The sequence below is a fragment of the Meles meles genome, chromosome 1 (genome assembly GCF_922984935.1).
Source record: "Meles meles chromosome 1, mMelMel3.1 paternal haplotype, whole genome shotgun sequence".
Lineage (NCBI taxonomy): Eukaryota > Metazoa > Chordata > Mammalia > Carnivora > Mustelidae > Meles > Meles meles.
The window spans coordinates 127,392,499-127,393,743 of record NC_060066.1 but is presented as its reverse complement, the minus strand read 5'-3'; the positions used below and the strand labels follow the sequence as shown (position 1 = coordinate 127,393,743).

The 1,245-nt window shown below is 40.9% G+C and overlaps 1 protein-coding gene across 1 annotated transcript; it reads left to right on the top strand.

The window, feature by feature from the left end:
* Nucleotides 1-453: 453 nt before the first annotated feature.
* LOC123953111 (translationally-controlled tumor protein-like) lies at nt 454-942 on the top strand. Its single transcript, XM_046023104.1, has one exon. It carries the CDS (start codon nt 520-522, stop codon nt 940-942), a length of 423 nt encoding a protein of 140 aa, XP_045879060.1. The 5' UTR covers nt 454-519.
* The last annotated feature ends 303 nt before the right edge of the window (nt 943-1,245 follow it).

Genomic DNA, 1,245 nt, shown 5'->3' with positions numbered 1-1,245 from the left:
TTTATTTATATATCTGTCCTTATCAGATGGTGATTTCTTGTAGAATACATATTTCGTTTCATTTGATAAAGATATTTTTCAAAATAAAATTATGACTCTCATACTAATAAAAATAAGCATGTGTCAAATGTTTTTATTTAACTCAATAGTTAAGGAGGAGACCAGTAAAAGTTTAAACTGGCTCAAAGGAGACTGGAAAAAACAGACATACCTATAGGCCAGTGAATTTGCCGATGGATGAAAAACTGGTCACCATCTTTGGGGTGGAAATTAATCTCCTGGGCCAAATCTTGTCTTTATGGACAAGAATTATTTCTATTTCTATTATTTCTATTATCATCAGTTTTGTTTTTGTTTTTGATTTTTACAATTTGCAGAGTTGTAAGATGCCATGCAAGAGAAGGCCTTTTCCGCCCGCTCCCCCCTCCTGCCGAGTGCCGCTCTGGCTGCACCGCGCTCACTCAGAGCTCCCGGCTCTTGCTAAGGTAGTGCCGCCGCTGTCTCTCTTCAGCCGTAGTCATGATCATCTACCGGGATCTCATCAGCCATGATGAGATGTTCTCCGACATCTACAAGATCCGGGAGATGGCGGATGGGCTGTGCCTGGAGGTGGAGGGGAAGATGGTCAGTAGGACAAAGGATAACATTGATGACTCGCTCATTGGTGGAAATGCCTCCGCTGAAGGCCCGGAGGGCGAAGGTACCAAAAGCACAGTCATCACTGGTGTTGATATTGTCATGAACCATCACTTGCAGGAAACCAGTTTCACAAAAGCCTACAAGAAGTACATCAAAGATTATATGAAATCCATCAAAGGCAAACTTGAAGAACAGAGGCCAGAAAGAGTAAAGCTTTTTATGACAGGGGCTGCAGAACAAATCAAGCACATCCTTGCTAATTCCACTCCTGTGGAATTGGATAACCCTAGAAGGGTCTGCTAGAAACTACTCTGCTTTCCACTTAATCTTTTTGCATCTTTCAAAGGTTTCAAAGTTTTTACAGTGATGCATATATCTCCTTGTGTGGTATCCAATTGGTAATTTCATTGCTGAATAAACGTGTTACTCTTGTTTAGCCTCTTTCCTAATCAGGTAATGAGAATTCTACCTAAGGCAGTTATAGGGTAGAAAAAAGAGCCTTAGAACTGGTGCAAAAAGCAGTGGAAATCAGGGTTGCAAGTCCCAGCTCTGTCATTAAGTAGTTATGTGATACTGGGAAAATCTTACTTTCTTTGAGTTGTATTC

Bases quoted from the DNA above. Each gene is read 5' to 3' on its own strand.
- LOC123953111 (XM_046023104.1), top strand. From the start codon at position 520: ATGATCATCTACCGGGATCTCATCAGCCATGATGAGATGTTCTCCGAC.